This window comes from Cyrtonyx montezumae, unplaced genomic scaffold, assembly GCF_038088225.1.
Source record: "Cyrtonyx montezumae isolate F1298 unplaced genomic scaffold, pur_monq_1.0 scaffold_5, whole genome shotgun sequence".
Classification (NCBI taxonomy): domain Eukaryota; kingdom Metazoa; phylum Chordata; class Aves; order Galliformes; family Odontophoridae; genus Cyrtonyx; species Cyrtonyx montezumae.
The window spans coordinates 21,379,688-21,400,085 of record NW_027072056.1 but is presented as its reverse complement, the minus strand read 5'-3'; the positions used below and the strand labels follow the sequence as shown (position 1 = coordinate 21,400,085).

The window sequence follows — 20,398 nt, the reverse complement described above, 5'->3', positions numbered from 1 at the left end:
GGATAGCCAGGTGTCCACCCAGAGCACAAGCAGCAGTTCTGTGCTCTTAACCTGGGAGCAAATAGCTGTGACTGCACTTAGTGCTGTGGGAGGAAGCCGAGCTGTGCCCCACTGTGGAACTGCTAAAAGCAGAGAGGGCTCCCAGAGCTGGGCTCACTGCAAGGCAAAGCCCACAGCCAAAAGGAGAGTGACAAATCTGATTTACGAGGCGAGCATCGCTCCTTTGCTCTTATATGGAGCTGCCTCACACTGGCTGCAGCTCCCATGCTGTGTGACTAACAACGCTCGGCCGGGACCCACCCTTGCTATTACTGGTATTTTTAGCATTTTCCATCCCTGTGCTCAGCGTGCCTGCCCTCGCTGTGGTGAGAGCCTCACTGTGCTCTGCAGCCCCACTGCACCAACCTGGAGGCATAGCATGGATTTCTGCTAGGCTCTGTTACGGGCACCGAACCTCACAGCTGCCAGGTCCCCAGCTGCCCTGGGTCTCGGCGTGTTTGTGTTGGGTTTGGTTGTGTTTGACAGAGAAGCTTGGAATTTTGGGTGAAGTGGGAGCGTGGTCTGTGCAATTCTTCAGCCTGCAAGTTCCTCGTCGGGTCTTTTTTCACACATTTGGCAATTAAATGAGATGTCATATAGAGATTTCCCCTGCCTGAGCCTCCCAGCTGCTGCCTGCTGGGAATGGGGCAGGTGGCTCCAGCTGACTGGTGCCAGAGTAACCCCATTTCAGGGTCTCTGAGCACGTGATGGGGCTATGGTGTCCCTGTTCATTAAAGGGAGTGGGACTGATGGCCTTTAAGCTTCCCTTCCAACTCAAACCTTTCTATGTTACCCCCAAAACAACCCCAGAGCGATGCCAGCACCATCCTCGCATGCTGCCCTCTCTCTCCTAGGACTCAGGGGACTCCTTGATGACTGGTAGCATTGAGCACTGTGCTAAAGGTAAATTAATTGCCCATATATAAGCACAGGTTGTGTCTGTGCTCTTGCTTGGCCAGGCTGGAATTCCACAATCTCCGTTGGAAGCACACAGACTCAGAGCACAGGGTATGGGGTTTCTGCTCACGGACATTCCCATACAGCCCCTCTGCCCATCTGGGGAAGCTGAAGGCTGCATGGCTCTTTATGATTGCTGGAGAAATCTGTCTCACTCTTCCCCTTCCCTTTCTTCTTCTTACACCACATTTTGCCTCTTTTCACGTTATGTTTTTGAAAACACTTTGATTCTCTCCCTGTGTGCTGTTTAAATTCACGTCTTAGTGCAGAAAATGGGCCTCTCTGATGATTATGTGATGACCTTATTAGTCCCTTCCAACTCTTAACAATTCTGTGAAAACTTTGAGTGTGGGAGCTGACAATGTCTCCCAGTTCTCTCTTCTTCTCTACTTCTAGCTGTCCACCTGGAGATTAGGAAAACCCTTTATTTTGCCACCCCCCACCACAGAGAAGAACTGAGTTAGCCCCATTCTGTTGGAAATGGAGAGGCTGTGGTTGCCAGCCAGCAGTGCTGTGTCCGTGTCCACCTTGGGGCCTTCAGCGTGGTGCTGTGCATCCCCTCTGTGCTGTTCCCAGTGTTAGCCTGGAGGACTCTGTGGCTGCAAAAGGTGCCCTGGAGGACTTGAAAGGGAAGAACTATCATTCCTGGTCAATGAGCTTCTGTAACTTACTGGTAATTCATCAAATTTGGGTGATTTATTACAGAGGATGCTGGTGCAGCCCATCTGCTGGCTGGTGATGTTGTGTGGCTTGGACTTGGTGCTTGTGCTGGGTGACAGGATGCAGAAAGGAGGTGCTGGGAGTGAGCACCTGTGATTATGGCAAACGGTCCCCAAAACCCCACCGTGCTGTGGGCATCGGGTCTGTACAGAAAGCCTTGAATATTACATGTGGCTGATGGAGTTCACTACAAATCTTCTCCCAAACGGGACAGAAGTAGTGCTGTGGAACAAGGTGGGTTGTAATGTGCTAATTCATTTCTGTTAGTACAAAATCTTGCAGTTTTATGCTGTTCTGTTGGAGGGCTCGTGTGCTCCCTGGCATTTTGCATAATAACACGACTGTTGCATTTCCAAAGGAGCAGCTTATCCTTAAGAACATAAATGCAGTCGCAGGCAGGCAGCAACAGCTCTTCAGTTGCTCTCTCACCGTGCTCATTAGAATGGAGAATTGGCTCTTCATTCATGAGCAGCAAATACTGGTGGGAGATTGTACCTACTAATCATCAGGCCGTTCGTATATCCTCTATTAAGCACGTGTGAGCCAGCTGATGAATGTCACTGTTGGAAATTAGGGCCGTGCAGCTGTATCTGCAAGCTGGTGCAGGTGGGATGTCCGGAGATTGGTCTTTTGGACCACTGAAAAGCATGAGTGCTGCAATCACCACACAGCATTCCAGGGCACTGGCAGCACCGTAATGGGGTGAAATCACTGGTGCTTTTCAGGATGGAATGGGAATCATAGAATCACCGGGGTTGGAGAAGACCTCCCAAATTGCCCAGTCCAACCATCCATCTGGCACCAGTATTTCCCCCTGAACCACCTCCCTCAGTACATCTGAACATTTCTTGAGCACCTCCAGGGGTGGTGACTCCACCACCTCCTGGGAAGCTGTGCCCTGGGTTGTGTGGGAGCTGTCTATGGGATGTGTTGCAAAATGACCATGTCCTGTTCTGCCTGAATCCCTTCCTGCTGAGAATGGACAGCGAGGGGGTGGAGATGCGTGCTTGGAGTGCCTTTCCTAGTGATCTTTAATTCTCTGCTCACATTTGAATTCAAAAATAATAGAAATGAATTCGAAGATAAAAAAAATTCAGTGGAGAATGGTGGGTTTTGCCCTGTATTTCTCTAATAAAGCCGTGTCTGGCCTTCTACGAGGAGGAGGAGGAGCTTTATTCCTCTGTTTCCATGCGTGGCAGAGGTACGGGCACAGTGCATGTTCCACCACCTGGGGACGATGTGCTCCCGGGGAGGAGTGGCACATCCTAAGGGGTGGAAGGCTGCTCAGCATCGCCCTCCCTCGAGAGAGAAAAAAGAAGTAATAGTCCGGAGCATTAGACATGAATGTAATCCAAACAAATGTTCCCCTTTCCAAGGAGATTTCTAGTATTAACCGATTAAAATATAATCTTTTTTTTTCTTTTTTTTTTCTTTCTTGCTAGATTTAAACCCCGGGAAGCTTTAGCTTGGCTTAAGGAAGAGCTAAACCCATAACTCCCAGTAAATCACCAGCAAATAAAGATGAAATCCCGTGATGCTCCATGTAATTCCTGGGTGGGTGGGTGGGAGCAGCTCCGTGTCCCTGCGTTACAGGGCAGAGGTCAGTGCACAGCACGGGGTGCGTGTGCTGATAACTGCGTGCGGCCGTGGGAAGTGAGCAGTGCACTGGGATGGGGCCAGCCACGGCTTCCTGCCCACAGCTCACCCGCATGGCTCACTTCCTTCCCGTGGAGGTGGGGATGTGCCCCCACCACGTCCTGTGGTTATGTCTGAGGATGTTTCCCTGCATGGGGATGGCTGTGGAAGAGCTGGGGATGTGCGTGGACTCAGACGTGATGTCTTTTCCCCCCAGTGCTGGGGCCTCCGGGTGATTGTCCTTTTCTCAGAGGTCTTTTCCAACCTTAATGATTCTGTAACGCCTGGTGACGCCCTGATGATGAACTGCAGGATGTGCTGTGTGCCTCATAAAGCCGCTTTTCCCTTCTCAGAGGAAAGCAGAGCATCCGGAGGGGCAGTGGGAGAGAGGGCTCAGGGCTGCAGGTTCCCCTTGTGACGTTCCCCCTGCCTGCTGTTGAAGATGAGATTGAGCTCACTTGCTGTAGGTACTTTTCTAAGGTGTACGCAGTGCTGAAAGTAAACGTTTAAATGCTGACGTTTGGGAAGCCCCGCCTCGGTGAACGGGACACCCAGCAGATGCAGGAGGAAGCCGTGTTTGGGTCATTTGGTGTATTTATCCTTCATTTTTGGACCTTGTCCCATGAGTTCCCATAGCTCTTTTCCTGCTACCTACATTTCCACTCCTGGTTGACGCTGCAGATTGCTGTTAACTCCCGCTGTGTGCACTCCAGCACGGAGGAGGAGCCGGCAGAGCTGTTTTCCCACAAAGGGCGATTATTTCTGCAGGCACATCTGGTGCAGGAATCCAATCTGGGAGCAAGTGCCGCGTCTCTGCAGTCATTTACATTTTGGAAACTCACAGCTGGCTGTGAGGAGGAGCAGGCGATAGCTGGTACTGCAGAATAAAGCCGTGTTGCGTTTAGGATCCTCGAGCTGTGAGCTCATCGCTGGGCAGCGTTGCCCTGGGGGGGGTTGTGGCCATTTCAGGGCTGAGCCGTGCCCAGCAGCAGGCAGAGCTGCAGTGTGGGAGCTGCTGTGTTCTCACAGCTGGCACTGCCCCAGATTCTTGCAGGTGAGGCTGTGGGGGCAGCTGTGAGCCCTCAAGAGGGTGAGGAGTAAATCCAAACAGAGATAATGAGAGCTCAGTGAGGACCCAGCACCCACAGGCTGTGAAGGCAGAGAATTCCTGACTTGTTCCTCCATTCTCTGCAGTTTTTCCTATTGAGAGTTTTACAATAGAAAGCAGAGTGGGGGTTCAGGTCACCCATGTGCCTCTGTTGGGGGATGTTTGCCAATCTCGTAGTGGCATTGAAGCCATCTGCAAAGGGCAACAAGCCATTTTCCTGCAGAAAACCTCTGCAGAGCAATCATAGAGCCATGGAATGGTTGGGTTGGAAGGGGGCTTTAAGAGTCATAGGGTCATGGATTGGTTGGGTTGGGAGGGGCCCCAAAAATCACAGAGACATGGTTGGAAGGGGGCTTTAAGAGTCATAGGGTCATGGATTGGTTGGGCTGGAAGGGGCCCTAAAAATCACAGAGACATGGAATAGTTGGGTTTTAAGGGGTATAAAGATGACAGAACTATGGATTGGTTGAGCTGGAAAGGACCAGCTGACGTTGCCCAAAGCCCCATCCAACCTGGCCCTGAGCATCCCCAGGGCTAAGGGCACTCATTGGGTATTTGTCTGAATCCTGCAGGCCTTGAGGCAGTTCAGCTTCGGGTGAGCCGGGCTGGCGTTGGGTGCCACGGGCTGCTCCGGTTGGGCCCCGCAACCCCCCCCTCCCCCCGCGCCCGGCGGAGCAGGCGGGGCCGGGCGGCAGCGTCCATCTTAGCGGCCGCGGGATGCTCGGAGATGGTCCTGCAGGAAAACTGCGCCTACCGGGTGAGGGACTGCGGGGCCGGGCCGGGGACGCGGGCTTATCGCGGTGGGTTGTTTCGGTTTGTTGTTGGGTTGGTCTTTTTCATAAAGATTTGCGGGAGATGCGGGGAAACGGAGCCGCGGGGAGCGCTCTCCGGCAGCCTTTGTGGAGGAGCCGCGGTCGGGCCGTGCTTTGTGCTCGCCATGTGATGCTCGCAGCCGCAGTGAGAGCCGCGGTGGGGCTGAGCGGTGCGGTGCGGTGCGGGGATGCTCCGGTCCCGCCGCCTGCCCGCCCCGCAACGCGCCCGCAGCCCCGCTGCAGATGAAGCTGCTCCGGGTGAGTGCGTGCGATCTGCCGACCCCGCACTTTCGAAACAGAACGCTTTCTAAACGCGTTGAGGAACGGGGCTGCGCTGGGGAGCGAGACCCCTCCGAGCCCCGACCCCATCCCCACGCCGTCGGGGGCAGCACCCATCCCGAGCTGCGAGCATCGCCTCGTGGGGCGGCTGGGAGCCCCGCTGCAGGTGCAGCACTTGCAGCCGTGGTGGCATCGGGTTGGCAACTGAGCTTGGTGGGCTTGGAGCTCTTTGCCAGTGCGTATGAGTTGCTGACTTCCACTATTCTCGTGCCTTCGTGCCGAGAGGGTCGGTGGTGCTGTGGGTGCAGTGTTTTGGGGCTGTGTTGTTCCATCTGCACGTCCCCCGCGCTGCGGCACTGAGCAGTGCGTACGTGTGGTGCTGGGCCTGGGGAGAGGGGCTGTGCTGTGCTGGGCTGCGTTCAGACACAGCAGTCCTCCGAATTCAGGCTTGGTGTTGTCTTTAGACTCAGTATCTCTTATGGCTGAATATGCTGTGGAAGGAAAAGCTATCGGTGTGTGCATCTGCGTGCAGGGGTAACTCGGTTTGTTTCTCAGCGCATCCTTCAGCGCTTTCCTTGCAGCAGGTGCTTCTGGAAGTCAATTTCCCTCTTTAGTTCCGTTGCAAAAACAAAATAAAGAAAAAAGCTGGGTTTTTTTTTCAGCCTCTGTTGGAGGGAGGCTGGTTTTCCAGCAGCTCTGAGCCTGTTGCTCTCCTGTCGTTATAAATGGGACCATTGTTTCTGTGCGGTGGATGTTTTCCCGGCACGTTTGGTGAGATGCTGTGGTTCTTGGGGGCTGTGGGCACACGGTGCCTGGTGTTGGCCCGGCAGCATCCCCGTGTGCTGGTGGTCTGGTTTCATTGCTCTGCAGCGCTGCCGCTGCGTTTGATCTGCTTCCATTGACCTGCTTGTTTATGAGCTGGTCTCCCTCCTCCGGAACAGTAAATATTAGGGCGGAAATAGGCAGAAGGAATGCAGATCCCGAGGAAACAGGCGCTCAGTGCAGTCTGCCTCACAACCTTCTGCTGCAGCAAAACCCCAACCCCCTCCATCCCATTAGCCCTAAGGCCAAACATGAATCCCCCAGCTGACTGATGAGCCTGGGTTGTGGCTCCAACTGGGAGCCAGCAGAGCTGGGGTTGGGCGGCTGTGCCTGCCCCTGCTCCTCATATCCCTGCCTACACCACTCTCTGCAGCTCCTGTGGGTTTAGGAGAGCTGCAGATCAAACAGAGGAGCGAGCCAGTGCCAGGAGAGAGGCTGTGGACGTGTGTGCCTTAGGGAAGTTCAGCAGGAAAGCTCTGACCTCAGCACAGCAGAGGGTGGTGGCCTGGGAACCTCCTGCCCCGCAGTCCTCCCTTTGCTGTCCTGTGCTCAGGAGGCTCTGAGCTCTGTCCTGAGACTGCCTGCATGCTTCTGGGGCCTGGCACTGCCAGCCCTACCTGGGGTCTGCCTCCGCCAGTGGGGAATTTCTATTATCTGATAGGAGAGTGCCCTTTGGAAACCTCTGAGTAACTAAATGAGGACATGCAGCCCGAAGGCTACAAATAACCCAAGTGTAAACAAAAAGCAGCTTCCTCTTAGTATTTCCTTTCCTGTTTTATGCTGATTTATTTTCCTGTGCCAGATATTTTGTTCCAGGCTCCGTTTTTTGGTTTTTTTTTTTCCCCTCTACCATTTGACAAGACCTCTTGGCTTCTTCCCACCTGGCCACATTGCTGACCACCAGCCCAGGTCCTTTCCCTCTGTGCAGCCCTCAGCCGCTCTGCCCCACGCCTGCTGTGATGCACAGGGTTGTGATTGGGGCACACAGACCCCTGGTCTGCTTGGATTTCACACAATGGGCCTTTGAGAAGAAGCCCCACATGGGCTGTACAACACCAGTGCGGCCGCAGCACGCTGACCGCTGCTCCCCGGGCAAAAGCTGTGGCACAGAACAAAGGCTGCATTCTGGGAAGCAGGCTGGGGCCTTCTCATTTAGTCTGATCCCTCTATAAAATACCCACGGGAAGCATGGGATGTGCTGAAGCCCAGGTGTGAGGGCAGCGTCAGCGTCGTCCTGCAATCTGCAGTGATTTTGGTTGATGGGGATTTAGGTTTTCTCCCCAGTAACTCGATGACTGCAGCGTTTGGAAGCTGATGCTGAGCAGAAGGGGCTGGTGGCAGTTCCCTCTCCCGATGGAGTAAGCACCAGCATCATTTCAGAGGCTTTGCATCGACTCAAGCCAGCATTATGTATGCATGGCATGGTTTAATTTAGCTCCTTGCTTGTCCAACATGAAGCAGCCCATTCCCTCACCTTGCCCAAGCAGACCTGCAGGATTTCTTCCCCTCCCAGCAGCCCCCAGCCCTGCACTGGGGCGGTGCAGCCCCACGTACACCCGCATTAAGTTCTCCTTAGGCTCTATAAAAAGCAGAGCAGCCTCAGGTGGCTCCGGCTGCCTCTCACAGCACTCCCCTTGCACTCAGCAGTGCTGTAACCATGGAGCCGGCTCGCAGCTGATGCAATCTGACGTCTGCATCCTTCCCCAGGAGGAACCCATGGCTGATGGTGCCCACAGCTTTGCACAGAGATGCTCCAGAATGGGGGTTGTCTCTGGGGATAGGGTGGGACCGCATTTGCGGGTTCCTCCTGCATGGGGCATCCTGGCCTGACCTGCATGGCAGGGCCAGGGGCACAGAGGCTGCAGTGAGCAATGAGGTGGTGCCAGGGGCAATGAAATGGTATCAAACTGCGGCCACGAAGCCCTTCCTCCACTCTGCGGGGTTTATTCCTCAGATTTATGGCACTGCTGTTGTGGCAGGGAGAGGGAACACAGCCGGGGAGAGATGCCGCACTGCCTGCTTCCTTTTAGCAGAACTTGGTTGTGACATGGATTACCATCGTAGGTTCCTGGTGATGGGACCTCCCGTTGCTCCAGGGGAGAGTCAGGTTGGATACTGGGAAACGTTTGTTCTCCAAAAGCTGTTGGCACAGCTGCCCAGGGAGCAGCAGGGTCACCGTCCCTGGAGCTGCTCCAGAAATGTGGGGATGTGGCACTGAGGGACGTGGGCATGGTGGGGTTGGGGATCTCAGAGCTCTTTTCCAACCTGAATGGCTCTGTGATTCTCTGACCTGGAGAAGGTCTCTCCCACCCCCTCCCGTTCCACCTCCCATCTGCAGGGCAGGACCCGGGGCCCCTTAGCAACCCCTGCTGTGTGCTGGGAGAGATCCTGAGCACAGGGGGTGATGGGCTGACAGTTGGACTTGGGCATGGTAGGGGTCTTTCCCAACCCTCACGATTCTGTGATGTCTGAACGTTTCCTTGAAGAAGCAAAGGGACGGTGCGCGTGCAGCAGCGATGCTGCAGCCTGCACTGTGTTGTGAACAAAGCTGGGCTGAGAACAAGCGGTGTTATCACCACCAACATCAGGGTCCCCATTGTCAGCAGGGCAAGCTAATTTTAGCAGCGCTGGGAAGTGACACAGTGAGTCAGCGGTGGAAGGGAACCAGAAAGAATGAGGCACGCGGAGAGCTGTGCGTCCTGGGAAAGCAGCGGGATTAAGCGGTCCCCCGTACTATTGTCGTTGTTATTTCCCCTGCAACTTCGGGGTGGGGTGATGCCATGATGCTTAACGTATGGGAGCCAGCAAACTGCAGGATCCCCTGCATGAGCCCTGAACTCCTGGCTTGGGGAGACCAAGGGATATAGGGCTGTGCCCCCCAGGGTGGGGCCCTGCGAGCCCCTGGGATCCGGGCTGAGCATCAGATGCCACTTGGGTTCTGTTGGTGACTTCCCAGGAACTTTATTTTGCCCCCAAAAGGACTCTTTGTGCCCAGAGGCAGCTCGCTGGGGAAGCTGATATCGGAGGCGAGCTTCGCTGTGCAACCACTTCGCTCTGCAGTCACTTCGCTGTCAGAGGTTGCGGCTCTGACATCAGACACCGGGATTTTTCCTGCCCTTGTGCAGCACTTGGGGCTATTTTTACCCGGCGCTGCCAGTGGCTGGAGGAAACCCTCTGCTTTCCTCTCCCGGTCCCGCTCCGCCGCCTGCCCGCGGCTTTGACTTTATTAGGGCAAGGCCCGCAGCGAGCAGCAGTCCCCGGTGCCACGGCCACGGCGAGCGGAGATGTGCCCGTGGAGAGCTCCCAGGGAGCGGGGCCATGAGCGGGGCCGGTGATGGAATGGGTGACATCATCGGGCAGGCATCCGCGCGGGATGTGGAGGGGAATTATAAAAAGGTAGGAGACAAAAAGGGGCCTTTTTGTTGGTGCACAAGGCGTGGACGGGCGATGCCAGGCGGCGTTCACTGTGCGTGGGGCTGCAGAGGGGGGGTCACCTACACAGGGCTCCGTGCGTGGGGCTGTACGCTGCGTGCTGGGCACGGGCGTGGGGCAGTGGGATGCACGTGCCCCTGTGCTGCCTGTCATCACAGATGCCCTCTCCCTGGTGTGATGAACTGCCCCCTCTGCGTGCCCTCGTCACAGCTTTTCCCCCAGGGGTGTTCCCGAGCACCTCAGTCCAGCAGAGCTGGCATTTGTAGGGTGCCGTGCCACGTGGCTTGAGAGTATATGAACACTTTGTGTTGTTTATTTTTCCTAGCAAGTCCATCCCTATAAAAACAAGCGTTGTGTAATTATAATTTCTGCTGGTGGATCCAATCACAGCCTTTGTACTGTACAGAGATAAAAAAGGGCGCAGCGTACGGGTCTGGGACTTTAAATATAGTGATTGTCCGTGGCTGGAAATGACAGTCCCTGACAAAAATAGCCTGTGTGGAGTGGCTGCGGGGACCAGGCAGCTCCAGGGCAGTGGGGTGATGTCCCCTGATGTCCCCCATCGGCTTTAACCCCTCAGTAGGATGGGAATAGCACTGCCCTGCAGGCATTTATTAACCTGCAATCCTAGGGCAAGATGTAATGGCCTTAACTTGCACCAGATGAATATTAGGAATCATTTATTCTGTGTACAAGAAGTCAGGCACAGCTGCCCAGGGAGTAGTGGGGTCACCATCCCTGGGGGTGTTCAGAGCCGTGGGGATGTGGCACTGAGGGCAGTGGCACAGCGGGGTGAGCTGGGGTTGGGTTGGGGATCTCAGAGGTCTTTCCCAACCCTGATGGTCCTGTGTTTGTTGTGCTGTTCCCTCCCAAGCACTGCAGGCAGCACATGGACCGGCCATGCTGGCTGCTCACCCCTTGCTATTATCAGTACAGCTCCAGAGATGTCATTGTCGTCCGCTGTTAATGGAGGGCTGTTAATGGTGGATGGTTCCAAAGTGCAACACAGAGCCTGGGAAATGGCTGCAGCACCTCAGTTGCAAATAAATATTTGATGTGCACTTTTATTTGCTCTTTTGGGCGAAGGCTGTAGTGCACAGAGGCTGCCAGTACCACGTCCTGCGTGCTCCATCAGTCCTCCTGGCGGAGTGGGTGAGTGGAGCAGCCCAGTTCTTCATTCTCAAGTGACATCAGTAACACAGCATGGGCTTTTCTCATGTCTCAGACATCAGCAGAACTCTCGTGGTTCCCATCCCTGCAGGGACAGCCCGACAAGGGGTGGGGGCAAAGATATCAGTGGGGTAGATTTGGGGTAAAGGGCAAGGATGGGCTTCTTGTGGTAAAGCAGTGTGCCTTGCATATGGTGTAAGTGCCTGTACAGACCAAGTGTTGAATGATGCTGTGCTCACTCATATGCAGAAGGAAATACATGAAAAAATAGGTCAGTAGGAGATAAAGTGGGTCAGGCAATGCCAATGGGTTCAGCAGCCCCGACCGTAGAATTGAGACAGCCAAGAGAGGGCCCGCACAGCATGACATGGGGACCCCAAACTTGTGTCCTCCAAACAGGAGTCCCAGAGTGCTCCCCCTTTCTAACACGTGTGTGAACCTTCATCAATTCACAACTTTTCATATATATGTATATATGTATTATTCTTTTCAGCTTCTTACAGGATCTTTTCCCTGTTAATCAACCCAATAGGTGGGGTGGTTAATTATTTTGGAGTTTTTTTGACTCTCTGAGGATGCTTGCTGCCCACTTGATGCCGGGGCAGAGCCAGGGGACGCAGTGTCACAACACACATTTAAATATAACATGGTTTTACGTTTTCCTTGCTGGTACCTTTACCTTTTATTCGATGCATCAGAAAAAAACACACAATTTTCCTCCTCAATTTCCAGTTTTCAGTACCCAGCCTGGGACACATCACACAGCTGGTGGGTAATTTATCTACAGCATCAAGTCCAGTTCCCTTAGGTATATTCTATTTCTTAGTAACCGTTCCCTATTTTATCATAACAGATAGGACTCTCCATTTCTTTACAGTCATTATGCCGTGTCTGTTCTATAAGATGGGATATGCTGAGCTTGGGACTGGGAATAGCATTATTTTGTATCCCTGGTAATGACCTGGTGGAGAAGACTAATGGCACATTGATTAATTGTACAGATGTCAGACTGGGAGCAGCTGCAGCCGCAGTGGGACGTGGAGCAAAATTATAACGGGTCTGGAGAGAGCTCCATCTGTAAGGGGAAATCATGTGGGGGCAGTCTGTGTTTGTATGTGTTCTAGTGTGAAGAGGAGTGATTTTCAGCACGTGTTGGAGGTGGGGCTGGTGCCAAGGGAGTGGACGGCCCCATCCTGCAGCCCCTGGCTTCTGGAGGGAGACAGGAATGTCTGGGCATAGAGGTGGGATGGGAGGGGTCCTCTGAGTGGGAAGAGAAGTGTCCCTGATTTAATATATGATCGTGCCGTGGGGATGTGCCCATCTGGTGCTTGGAGGCAGCTGAGCTCGGAGGTCGGCCCTTGGCAGAGAAGGGCCCATCCCTGGAAGTGTTCGAGGCCAAGTTGGATAGGGCCGTGGGCAGCCTCATCTGGTGGGAGGCACCCAGCCCACGGCAGGGGGGTTGGAAATGGGTGATGTTGGAGGTCCCTTCCAACCCAACCGTTCCACGACTCTGATTTTTCTGAAGAAGACAAGGTGCTCTGCGGCCATTTAATTGGTGTTACTTCCATCTCTTCCACCTACCACATGCCCAGTGTGGCAGCAGAGCCCAGGGCTGCAATGAGCAGTACAGGAAACACAACAATTCTGTTCTCCTTGGGTTATGTGTTGCTGCTTCGTCTGATTTTGGCCTGCTGTTCAAAGTAGTGGCTCCGAAGGAGTGTTGTACCAGGCTAGGACTGTTGTCAGTAAATAACAAAGAAAAAAAATGGAGCGAGCAGTCTGGGTGTGACTTCTGAAAACAGGAAACAACTTGAAAATTCAATACCCACTGATGCTAGGGGCGTTGTTTTTCCACGCTCTAAATTATTTGTAGTGGTGGCAAAGGAGTTAGGTTACAAATAAAGTACGTATTTTGGGAAGAGATTGACAGCATAATGGGCAGTGCGATGCTGTAATATAGGCTGTCAGCACTGGGGGTAGATTAAATGATTAGCTATTTTACGTTAATAATTTACATTTCATTATAATGTCACTTCCCTCTGTCAGATAAAGGTGTGTGATTTCAGTTGGGTGAAATGATGATGTTAGCACTGTGGATGCAGCCCATGCTCACCTGGTACATTTTCTTTTGCTGTACATTCCTGATCGGCTGTTAGGTGCTACTTCTAAATGAAATGTTTGAGGGCTTCCAAAGGTTTGTTCTGTCCATAATTTGCCTTCCTTTAATCCACTGCCAACAGTACTGCTGTTAATTTGGGGTACGGGTCTGTGATTCTCGTTCGTTGCATGCTGACTGTGCAGCCATGGGTCAGCGACCCATCTCCATCCATCCCATAGCTCAAAACACACCTTTATACAAATGCACTGTTAAAACCGTGGTAATTTGATGGCACCTCTCCTGCATTCCTTCCCCTGCAGGCTCAGAAGAATGAGCGTGAGTCCATCAGGCAGAAGTTGGCTCTTGGCAGCTTCTTCGATGATGGCCCGGGGCTCTACACCGGCTGCAGCAAGAGTGGCAAGCCCAGCCTGTCCTCCCGGTACGTGGGGCTGAGGGGTGAGTGGGGGCTGGGGTTGGCCAAGGAGTTGTGTGTCTGAATTCCTGCTGAAATGCACACATCCAGAGCAGGACAGGGCTTGGTCTCATTGCTGGGTCAGTGTGGTGAATGATGAGGCTCGAGCAGTGGGCGAACCTCATTGGCCCAGTGAACCCAAGTCCCTTGGGAACAGCCTGCCCAAGGGGTGGGTGCCCCATCCCTCGAACCATTCTGTGATCCTGTGAAAGCTGGCTAAAAAACAAAACCATTGGTTTGTGAAAGAGCATCTTCCTTTGGTGATTGAAGAGGTGGCTGCAAGTTGGAAGCATGTTTCATGCCGCTCACCAGTTGAGCTCAGCTGGTTGCACTCAGTCCACAGCACCTGGGGAGCTTGAGTGCCTCCTGTGCTGCGGGCAGATGTGGGGTGGGGAGGAAAAGACCTGAGAGAGGCATAAAACCAGGGGGAATCCTGCTCGGGCAGCATGGAGGTGTGACTCTAAAATACAGCTGAACCACAGCACGTCTGAAAAGGAAAGTTGTGCTCTGTGTGGTTACAGCTTGAGCAGTAACCGCTGTCTCATAATTATAGAGCACGTCTAATTAACATCCTGCAGCAGGGCTGGGCAGCTGTACCACCAGAAAACACCAGATGTACCTGTATGCTGCAGCATTTTGTTTGTACTTATAGCCCAGGCAGAGCACTGGTGAACTGTGTGGCTCAGCACATCCAGGAGAAGCTGATGGTTCCCACTGCTCCAAGTGCTCCAAGTCCTTGTCCCCTGAGAGCAAGCACAGGGTGCAGCCTTGTGCTGTTGCATCCTCATGTTGCAGCAGAGGATACTGAGTATTGAGTCAGCGTTTCCTTGCACATCACACAGGGCCTGGAGGAGGCAGTGGGAGAGCAAAGGCTGAGTGCAGTGCTCAGGGCTGTGCCGCTGCTTTTCCCCATTGAACGCTGGGAGCTGATGGGGACAGCGGGTGGTGGAGCAAAAGCTGGGAAGGGCTGGCACACTCCTCAGCACATCCTTCTGGTCAGCACACGGCGTTTCACACCCGTGATGACGAAGCTCTGCAGTATGTCGGTATTTCTGCCCTCCATCAGTAGGTGGTGGTAGAGGCACTGACGTTGTGGAGTCGATGAGTTTTCAGCCCGAGCTGTCACTTCGCAGTGATGGCAGCAGTGGGGCAGTGGCATCGTATGTGGGAATGGTCACCTCCGGCCCAGGCTTTGGGGCCAATGGGGCTGAGCAGAGATTTGTGCATCACAGATCCACCACTGGGCACAGTCCAACCTCCATCCTCGTCCCCATCGTCACCTCTCCTCCTCCCCACAGACTCCAGAGCGGGATGAACCTGCAGATATGTTTTGTGAACGACAGCGGCAGTGACAAGGACAGCGATGCCGATGACAGCAAGACAGAAACCAGCCTGGACACGCCTTTATCACCCATGGTAGGTCTGGGGCATCATCTCGTAGAGGCAGTGGAACACACAGGCCATAATGAGAACTGCTGGGGCACTAAACCCCAGAGCAGCACCTTCATTTGTCAATAAAAGAAATGCAAATGCTGACGGGCAGCTATCAGATTGCTGTCTCAGGGCAGACCTGCTGCAGAGAGGGGATGCTCTCAAGGGACAGTGCCCCTTCTCATGCCCTTCCCTTCTCTGTGCTCTGACTCTAGAGGCATTAGTGGGTATGGAGCAGCATTGGCTCCCATCAGTTCTCCACTCCTCTGTTCCTTCATGGATACAACGCAGAGGTGGGCTTTCCTCCAGCTTAACCAGCTTGTCCATTAGGCCCCTATTGATTTCTTCAGCTCCTCTTTCCATCTAAAGTGCTCGAGTGGCTGTTAAGGCTCTTGAAGAAGACCCAATCAAGAAATCAGTTTGATTTTAAAAAGCAACAACAACAGAAAGGCCACTCAGCCCTGTACTCTTCACCTTGCCTGTAGAAATGAACCCCTCTGTGAGCATGCAGAGGGTGTGAAGCTGCAGGCCAGCTCCTTTGCTCTGTCCCCGCGGCGGCGGTGCCGGGCTGTAACGGTGCGTGTCTGCTTCCCTAGAGCAAGCAGAGCTCTTCCTACTCCGACAGAGACACGACCGAGGAGGAGTCCGAGTCCCTCGATGACATGGATTTTCTCACCAGGCAAAAGAAACTCCAAGCTGAAGCCAAAATGGCCTTGGCTATGGCAAAGCCCATGGCCAAAATGCAGGTGGAGGTGGAGAAGCAGAACAGGAAGAAATCTCCGGTGGCGGATCTGGTGAGTGTGGGCCCTTCATCCCTCTGCCCCAGGCATTACAGGAGCAGGAAAGGAGGGGGGGAAGCGTGGAGCTTGGTGCTGTGTTGAGGCTGGAGATGTGCTGCTGACCTCCCAGCCGAGGCTGGAGGCCTGGGTTGAGCACTAGCCACATGCTTTGGTGGTCTCACTGTAGCCACAAATGGCTGTTTGCAGAGGGGGCCAGCTGGTGCTGTGCAGAAATGCGAGTAGTTCAGAGAGAAAAAAAATTACAACAGTTGAAAAATTTATTTCCAGCTGCCACATATGCCTCACATAAGCGAATGCTTGATGAAGAGGAGTTTAAAACCTGCCGATCTAAGAGACATGACTATCGGGCAGCTACAGGTGATAGTCAATGATCTCCACTCACAGATAGAAAGTAAGTGGTCTTTGTTTAATTGATCTTTGGTAAGCACTGTCTAATTGAGGATACACATAAAAATGTTGATAAATGTACAGTAATGGAGCTGTACAAGAGCTGCTGGAGGTGGTTGTTTGCTAGATCTGGCTGCTCTGGCTTTTTGCTTCCCTTTTGTCCATCAAGCACTCAAGGGCTCCATAAGATAGCATTGCTCCGGCCCCTAACACATCGCTGCTAACTCAAATCCAGGAGTGCTGCTGGTTTTGTGTCTTTGTGCAGCTTTATGGCTGCATTCTGGAGTGATGCAGTGCTGTGGCATCAGCAGTACTGTCCAAAAGTAGAGAAACCCTGCAGTCCAGTGGACATCTTTGAGTACCTATGTTCTGTCTTGCAGCACGTTAACATGGTTTGCGTTTCCTTGTGTTCTCTCCCTTGGCTGTCTTTGCTCTCTCTGAAGGATCCAGGGTTCTCCTCCAGCACCTCCACCTTCCCTTATCAATGATTAATCTTAAAGGAAATGTCTCAGGTGGCTGTAGGACAAAAAATAGCCCCAACACTTTCATTGGGCTGCTCTGTAACTGCTTGTGTTCGTTAATTACCATCCCTCCTGGCAGCTCCTGCTAGGGATGTGGAGCTGCTCATCCCTGTGGCTGAAGCACTGCAAAATTCCTCTCCTTTCAAACCTCCCCCTGCTCAGCGTGAACTCTCCTCCTCTCTCCCCGGCCCCAGGCTTGAACGAGGAGCTGGTGCAGCTGCTGCTCATCCGGGACGAGCTGCACACAGAACAGGATGCGATGCTGGTGGACATCGAGGACCTGACCAGGTGAGGGGGGAGTAGGGGTGGCACGGGGCATTTGCCCCCACTGTCAGCCTTTGGAAGCCACAAAGCCAGCAGGAAAACGGGTGCTGCCATGGCTGTGTCCGTGCAGCAGCCCTATGGCTTAACCACATTGGCAGCAGGAGGCAATGGGGACTGTCACCACCATGGTGAGATGCAGGTAGCACTGGGAGGTTGGTGGGATTGGGGTGTGGGCAACCTCAGTCCCACAAGAGCAGGATCCTTGAGGGGTTGTGGGCTTCCAGAGTGAAAGGAACAGCACCGTGGTGAGCAGCATTGTGCAGCAAGCTGGTTGCAGTGCCACATCCTGGTATTGTCCATGCGTGGGGACACCTGCCTTCACAGGTGCCTTCTTTTGCCTTCCCTGCAGGAGAGCAGGCAGCCCCCAAGGCTGAAGCTTCCTTCCTTCCTTCCTTCCTGTGGCCACGCTTCCTTCCCATGGCCACATTTCCTTCCCGTCCCCAGGGCTTGCTCAGCACCCTGACCATCACAACCACGCCTCCATCCGCATGCTTTTGCCAATACTTAACCAGGCTTCTCCTTCCCAGACACGCCGAGAGCCAGCAGAAGCACATGGCAGAGAAGATGCCAGCAAAGTAACCCAAGAGACGTTGGGAGCAGAGATGGAGCTCGCCTGTCCCTCGCTTCTGTGTCTGTACACGTGCTGATGTCCTCGGTGGCGCGCAGCAAATCAGTGTTAGTCCTTGGTCGTGTCCGAAGCTTTATGTCTGGTGATTGGCCTCTGCTTCTTAATTTATTTTATTTTATTTTTTTTTAACTCGTGCCACTCGATATCAGGCATTTTAATAATATTATTACAGAAAATGTACAGTACTTATAACATTATAAAACATGGCTGAGGAGAGAGGGCGGTTTAACTTTATTTTTGTTTGCTTAGAGATTTTACGTTGAACGGTATTTTACCATTGACTACTTTTTTATTCTCCACTGTAGTTTTAAATAAAAGAGACTGTACTTGACGGTGCTATACAAGTCCAAAAGACATGCCTGCCTCGTAGTGACGTCGTAACCTTTGGTAATATGTACATTTGAATCAGTTTTCAACATTTTGTGAATGTTGACTACCTGACGTTCATTTTTAGATGTGCTATTAACGTTCAGTTGGGTTCAAAGAGTTACCTGGAAAGTTTTATGTATAAAGATGTAAAATAAACATTTAAAAACTTGTTTCATATGATACGTCCTTTTGTTGCCCAGTGGTTGACTCGGGGATGCACCGGTGATGTACTCAGACAACTGAGTGTGCAATTAATTCCTCATTCATCAGCACCCAAAAGAGCCAAGCACATGCAGTTGTGCAGAGAAGACAGGATTGTTGTAGAGTTATTTATCTGTGAGTTCATCATGTGTGTATGACGTGGACTTCAGCTATTCTTCCATACTAGCATTCAGCAGGCCCTAATATCGTGACTGTTGTTAGGCTCAGGCACACACAGTAGGTGTGTCTATATTTTATTATCCACACTACACCTTTAAATGACTCATCCGTGTCAGAAATGTAAAAAAAAAAATGGAAAAACCTATGGTAAAAGAAGTCTTTAGCAGCATATGAGATGTATGCAATATAGCAGAGCCTCCCTCCACCATGGGGCTGCCCCCCTCCCCATGCTGCTGGCCATGCCCTGCTCTGTGCTGCAGGTGCTGGGTCCTTGCTTCATTCTGCTCCCAGGAGCAGGGGACCTTTGCTTCCCACATTTTCATCTCCCCCCTCACCCAGTGACAGATTCCCCTTGGCAAAGCGCTCAGCTGACGACTTATCCAGGGCGTCTGCAGCAAAGCATGAGATGCATCCAAATTCCATCCACCCAACCCCCAGCCACGAATGTAATTTGTTTAAATGACACTTACTGTCATCCTTTCCCTCCTCCCTTGGCAGCAGGGCGGGCTCTGGGAGCTGCCTTGGCATCCTGCAGCATTTTGGGGCACTTTGGGGCTCTTTTGTCATGCTGTGCTGCTCTGACAGCAGAGGGTGGCTCAGGTGGGAGCACCCAGTGCCCACCTGCAATGGAAAGTCCACTCCTTTAATTTGCTTTTTTTGGAATCTATGCAGAAAATATATATATATATATATATAAATATATATAATAGTGGGGGTGTTCATTTCTCAGTATCTCCTGTTGTCTTGCTGCTGTGACCTGCATGCGGTGATAGCTAGCTGCTGCTGTTGTATTCCTACTCTGTGCTTTCACCTGTGAGGCCAACCCCCCCCTAGCCTGTGGGGTGCAGATTGGGGGGCTCAGCTTGTAGCCCCACTGTGGAGCTGCTTGGCAGGAGGGGTGGGCAGCTCTGCTCACTGATAAGTGCCTTTAACTCTCTGGAAGGAGCAGACCCTCAGGCACCCGGCACCAGGATGGCCAGCGGCATGTCCATCATCAAGGGTTTGGTTTTTAACTAAACAAAAAGTTAATAATACAATAATAAAAACAGAGTCTTTCTGGGTAACTGCATCTTAGATCTCTGTCCGGTGTCGTGCAGGTGTGTACGATGGCAATGCTGTGGAATGAATGGATTAAATGATGTTTTCGAATGAAAAGAGCCTTGCGTGGTTTCTGAGCTCGGTGCTCTCAGGTTGTGCCTCAGGTTGGCACTGAGGTTGTGCCAACATTTGGGGGATGTACCCCATCCTTGGGAAGCTGGGGGGGGGGGATGAAGGCATTGCCTCAGTCTGCACATCAGGGCAGCTCTGCACTGCTCCAAGAAGCCTTCTTCTGTCCCCCAGTGCTGTCCCACTCTTTTGGCCTTGAGGGCAGCAGCTGCTGCTGTTCTCCCTCCTTCTCCTGGGGGGGACTTTTCTGGAGCACAGGGGCTTTGAGGGATATTTTGCTTTTATTCTGCCTTAGCTTTTGTTTTTGACGTTTGCCTTCTATGAATGGATCATTCACATGGTTCCACTTAGGAATCCCATTATCAGTATCATAACCGTGGAGCCAAATTCCCCAGAAGCTCTGGGTCAGACAGTTTCATTTCATGGGGTGACATCAACATGAGCAGTGAGAGGCAGTTTCTATTCTGAGAGCAGTAACACCCACCAAGATACAGGCACCCAGCAGCCCACCCCAGTGTGCCCAAAACAGCTCATAGGAACACCCAGTGCTGCGCAGACCCCGGGCTCCAGCAGGAGAAAGCATCCCTGGCAGTGGTTGTTGAAAAAATAAAATAATAAATAAAATAAAATAAAATAAAATAAAATAAAATAAAATAAAATAAAATAAAATAAAATAAAATAAAATAAAATAAAATAAAATAAAATAAAATAAAATAATAAAATAAAATAAAATAAAATAAAATAAAATAAAATAAAATAAAATAAAATAAAATAAAATAAAATAAATATAGTTCTGGTGATAAACCACTTACTTAATGCAATTTGTTTAATTCCATGTGTGTTGAA

At 52.2% G+C, this 20,398-nt stretch overlaps 1 protein-coding gene across 5 annotated transcripts in view; it reads left to right on the top strand.

Annotated features, from left to right (window-relative positions):
* SCHIP1 (schwannomin interacting protein 1) overlaps positions 1 to 18,179 on the top strand; it is a 128,646-nt gene extending 110,467 nt beyond the window's left edge. For 3 of the 5 annotated variants that reach the window (XM_065747865.1, XM_065747866.1, XM_065747867.1), the window contains 6 exons: positions 13,393 to 13,511; positions 14,843 to 14,960; positions 15,572 to 15,769; positions 16,043 to 16,166; positions 16,878 to 16,971; positions 17,535 to 18,179. In XM_065747865.1, the coding sequence (XP_065603937.1) occupies positions 13,393 to 13,511; positions 14,843 to 14,960; positions 15,572 to 15,769; positions 16,043 to 16,166; positions 16,878 to 16,971; positions 17,535 to 17,586 (705 nt within the window). In that variant the 3' untranslated portion in view covers positions 17,587 to 18,179. Of the gene's footprint in view, positions 1 to 5,149; positions 5,217 to 9,617; positions 9,769 to 13,392; positions 13,512 to 14,842; positions 14,961 to 15,571; positions 15,770 to 16,042; positions 16,167 to 16,877; positions 16,972 to 17,534 lie in introns of those variants that run through there. The other 2 variants (XM_065747869.1, XM_065747868.1) reach the window with 2 other exon arrangements.
* The last annotated feature ends 2,219 nt before the right edge of the window (positions 18,180 to 20,398 follow it).